This window comes from Penaeus vannamei, chromosome 8 (genome assembly GCF_042767895.1).
Source record: "Penaeus vannamei isolate JL-2024 chromosome 8, ASM4276789v1, whole genome shotgun sequence".
In the NCBI taxonomy this organism is placed as follows: domain Eukaryota; kingdom Metazoa; phylum Arthropoda; class Malacostraca; order Decapoda; family Penaeidae; genus Penaeus; species Penaeus vannamei.
Genome location: NC_091556.1, coordinates 5,277,089 through 5,282,088, shown reverse-complemented (window position 1 = coordinate 5,282,088; position 5,000 = coordinate 5,277,089). Strand labels below are relative to the sequence as shown.

General features: G+C 43.9%; 1 protein-coding gene across 1 annotated transcript in view; it reads left to right on the top strand.

The window, feature by feature from the left end:
* Positions 1–5,000, top strand: part of LOC113820437 (uncharacterized) — a 21,523-nt gene that overhangs the window by 9,080 nt on the left and 7,443 nt on the right. The window contains exons 5-7 of the mRNA XM_070124229.1: positions 1–619; positions 808–962; positions 1,268–1,371. The exon at positions 1–619 is cut by the window's left edge and continues 529 nt beyond it. Of these exons, the coding sequence (XP_069980330.1) occupies positions 1–619; positions 808–962; positions 1,268–1,371 (878 nt within the window). The remainder of the gene's footprint in view (positions 620–807; positions 963–1,267; positions 1,372–5,000) is intronic.

Sequence of the window (5,000 nt, the reverse complement as noted above, 5' to 3'; positions counted from 1 at the left end):
AGGGGCTCGTGTGGACGCTCCTGGGCGCGTGCGAGGAGTACCCGAGGAACATCCACTTCGTCGCCCGCCAGAGGGCCTCGGGGGAGTTCCACTTCCGCGGCTACTCCAGCTACATGATCATGAGGAACGACACGGACGGCCGCTGGGTCTGGTGGGACCGCCAGAGGAACGAGGTCGTGGCCGTCCTCTCCGAGAGCGAATTCGGCTTCCCGATGGGGCGCCACAGCTGGGCCCTGCGGCGCCCCGCCTGCGGGAGGAAGCCGCCCGTGGAGCACACGCTCCTGCTGACGCCTTGTGGGGCGGGCTCCTTCTCGTGCGACGACGCCACGTGCATCCCCCTGTACCAGCGCTGCGACCTCAAGTTCGACTGCAGGGACAAGAGCGACGAGAGCGGCTGCGAACTCGTGCAGTTCCCGCCCGTGTACCGGCCGGACCTCCCGCCGAGCGACGTCGCCTCCGCCGCCTCGGCGCCGCTTTCCGTCGGCGTCCGCATGGTGCTCGAGAGCGCCAACGTCATCACCAGCAGCATGAGGATCAACACCAACTACAACCTGAGTCTGACGTGGCGCGAGGGGCGGGTCAACTACCTCAACCTGAACAAGGATTACACCCTCAACAGGTGACCCAAAGAACTGCCACGCCCAACTACTGGTTCCATTGATCGTGCACAGGGTCTGGCCACGAACAGTTACTTGATAATCGCGACAGACCTCCAGTTAGCCCTAATAACAAAGAAAAAAAAGTAACTGACAATGAAAAAGCCTCCCCAGCGTAACTAATACCTCAATGAACATCTCTTTACATCAGGGTACCATACAACATCATGAGGAAGCTGTGGTCGCCCACGGTCGACTTCACCAACACCCGAGGCAACCACATCACCCACGCCGACGAGGAAGCCACCATGATGGTGCTCATGTCAGGGGAGCCCACCATGGGGGGGGACACGCAACCCCAGGAAGGTCGGTGGGGGATGAGGAATTAAGGAGAGAGCCAATGTGTATATATGTATATACATGCATATATATATATATATATATATATATATATATATATATATATATATATATATATATATATATATATATATACACACACATACACACACACACACACATACATATATATATATATATATATATATATATATATATATATATATATATATATATATATATATATATTCATATTCATTTATCAACCTATCTATCCCTCTCTTTATCACTTTATCTATCCATTCATTTATCAACCTATCTATCTATTCCAGTCGAAGTCTACTCGGGGTGGGATAGCCCCTTGACCCTTCAGAGGAAATTCAGCGAGACGTTTCAGTGCGAATTTGACCTGGCGATGTACCCCTTCGACCACCAGGTGAGGCAGTGGGGGTGGGGGTGGTGGTGGTGGAGGGCGTGGGGGTGGGGTGTGTGTGTGTGGTGGGGGGGGGGGTGGTAGTGGTGGTGGTGGGGGGGGGGTTGGTGGTGGTGGTGTTTTGGTGTTGATGGTGGTGTTTTGTTGTTGTTGGTGGTGGTGGTGGTGTTTTTGTTTTGTTGTTGTTTTCGTTGTTATTATCATATCGTTATTGTTGTTGTTCTTTTGGTGTTGTTGTTGTTGCGATTGTTGTTATTATTGTTATTATTGTTGTTATCTTATCGTTATTGTTGTTGGTGTTATTGTTATTGGAGTTGTTATTGTTTGTTAGTAGTGTTATCGTTATTATTGTTATTAACCGCATCATTATTATTATTGTTGTTGTTGTTATTGTCATTATTTGTCATTCTTGTTACATTACCATCATTATTGTTATTATCATTGTTATCATTACTGTTACTATTGTTGCTGTTATCATTTTGTCGCCTATGTTATCATTATCATCATTACCATTCCTTACTATTCCCTGTTTATGTCACGTGACTCATTTACATCATTCCACAGTGTCTTCTAATTACCTAATCATTAAATTCTTTAGATGGAAAAGACAGGAAAGAAAAAAAAGGAAGAAAGAACAAAGGAAAGATGAAGAGACGAGAAAGAAAGAAAGATAATTATAGGAAAATGTTCGTAGTATAACGACCAACCCAAAAATATTCACATATACGGACATGATATGCACAGAAATAAGTGCATACCTGTCTGTCTGTCTGGTGGCTATGCATATGTCTATCTGTCTGTCTGTCTGATGGCTGTGCATCTGTCTATGTCTGTCTGTCTGGTGGCTATGCATCTGTCTATCTGGTGGCTATGCATATATCTATATGTCTGCCTGTCTGGTGGCTATGCATCTGTCTATCTGTCTGTCTGGTGGCTATGCATATATCTATATGTCTGCCTGTCTGGTGGCTATGCATTTGTCTATCTGTCTGTCTGATGGCTATGCATATATCTATATGTCTGCCTGTCTGGTGGCTATGCATTTGTCTGTCTGTCTGTCTGATGGCTATTCATATGTCTATATGTCTGTCTGTCTGGTGGCTATGCATATATCTATCTATCTGTCCAGTAGATATATCTTGACTGATAGAAATGCGTTTCTTCTGTGTATAAATATGTCCGTATAATGAATATTTATCGGGTTGGGCCGTTAGAGCGAGGTGACAGAAAGAAAATAAATGTTCACTTTCAGTTGACGATTTGCACTCACCAAGGTTTTTTTTTTTTTTTTTTTTTTTTTTTTTTTTTTTTTTTTTTTTTTTTTTTTTTTTTTTCTTCTTCTTCTTCTTCTTCTTTATCTGCTTCTCAAGCCACCTTGAATTATATATTGAGATCGACTTGATAATGGAAACGGGAAAAAAGTATTAGAAAAAAAAAAAATTTGTGTCGGTATTTTCTTATTATTCGCGCGCGTTTGTGTGTGTGTGTGTGTGTGTGTGTGTGTGTGTGTGTGTGTGTGTGGGAGAGAGAGAGAGAGGGGGGGGCGAGAGAAAGAGAGAGAGAGAGAGAGTAAGAGTAAGAGTAAGAGAGAGAGTGAAAGTGACAGAGAGAGAGAGAGAGTAAGAGCAAAAGAGAGAGAGAGGGAAAGAGAGAGATAAGAAAGAGGGAGAGACAGACAAACAGAAAGATGAAGAGCAAAAATGAAAGACCTTAAACAGCATATTCATCAAACAAGGAAAGGGGGGAAGAGAAAAAGAGAATAGCAGATCAGAATGCGCGAGGGGGGGGGGGTAGTAGGTATTCAGAGAGAGGGGGGGGGGCACATAATGACTGACACACTGACAGACAGACAGACAAATAAACAGACAGAGAGCCAGACAAACAAATAAACAGACAGATACAGACAAACAAATAGACTGGCACAGACAGGCAATTGCACACAGAAAAAGAGAAAGAGAGATAGATAGTGAGAGAGAGAGAGAGAAAGACAGAGAGACAGAGTAGGAACAGAGAGTGAATACGCTTGTTTTAAACAAAGAAAAGTGTGTAAGCTGGAATATAGATATATGAATAGGTAAATTATCAAACGGCTTTATTAAGCGAATATCAACGTAACAAATCAATGATAAAGATAAGAAATAAAGATAAAAAGCAGATTATAACAATAACACTGATATGAATCAGGCTTTTCCTTGTATCTGCAAATAACACACGTAACATTTTCATAACAAACAACACACGTGAGGGATACAGCACTAAACGATTAATTTGTTCATTTTATTTACACTTCTTTCTACCAGGCTTTAATATACCCCTATACATCACTCTGGGCTTTGTAAAATCTACCATAAATAAATCTACACAGTTCTATAGTCTTAGAATAAACACTTTTTTTTCGTAATTTTAACGGTTTTTTTTTGTATAAGTTTGTTGACATGGAGGTATCGGAGCTTCGAAAAATTTATACGTTTCGTTCATGTAAACGCTTTTTTTCCAGTTTTATTTGTCTCCTGGGAACACGAGCTGGAAATATTAAAAACGAATGTTGTTAATGAAAAGTTGAGTTCATAACGTGATGGTATGTGTGTGGAACCAGGGAAGTGTGTGCGCGCGCGCGTGTGCGGGTGCGGGTGCGTGCGTGCGTGTGTGTGTGTGTGTGTGTGTGTGTGTGTGTGTGTGTGTGTGTGTGTGTGTGTGTGTGTGTGTGTGTGTGTGTGTGTGTGTGTGTGTGTGTGTGTGTGTGTGTGCGTGTGCGTGTGCGTGTGTGTCTGTGTGTCTGTGTGTGTGTGTGTGCGTGTGTGTGTGTGTTTGTATGTGTGTATCCCGTGAGTGTTTGTGTTCCTGTAATTGTAAATAAGTGTATCTTTATGTCTCCAACCTCCCTCCCTTGCTCTACACTTTTACATTATTACTAGTGTTTATTTTACGAGAAAGTGAGCTCTACGCTTTTACATTATTCCCAGTCTCTCTCTTTTGCGAGAAAGTGAAAAAAAATGTATTAATAAATTTAGTGCCGTTGCTATGCTGGGGTTGGTGTTCCTGGCGCTGCAATAAATCGTCTGCTGTCTGGCCTTGGGACGGAGAAAGAGGAAGTGAGTGCCTGTGCTGGAGTTTCTGATTGAAAATAGAGAAAGAGAGAGAGGGGTGGAGGGGGGGAGCGAGAGAGCGAGAGGGAGAGAGGGTGGGGAGAGGGAGAGAGGGTGGGGAGAGGGAGAGAGGGTGGGGAGAGGGAGAGAGGGTGGGGAGAGGGAGAGAGGGTGGGGAGAGAGAGAGAGAGAGGAGAGAGAGAGAGAGAGAGAGAGAGAGAGAGAGAGAGAGAGAGAGAGAGAGAGAGAGAGAGAGAGAGAGAGAGAGAGAGAGAGAGAGAGAGAGAGAGAGGGGGGCGAGGGAGGAAGAGAAAGAGAAAGAGAGAGTGCATTACCTATGTAGGTCTGCATATGTATACGTGTGTGTCTGTGTATCCGTCTGTTTAAGAACAGCTGTATCTACGAGCATGCAAAGATCACAGTAGCTCGTAGGAATGGAATTTTGCAACAAGCTCTTGCAATCGACCAACTAGCGGTCAAAGATCTGTAATTATTTATCTAAATCACTCCGCCAAAGTCACTCATGCATTCCACTGATATACGTTT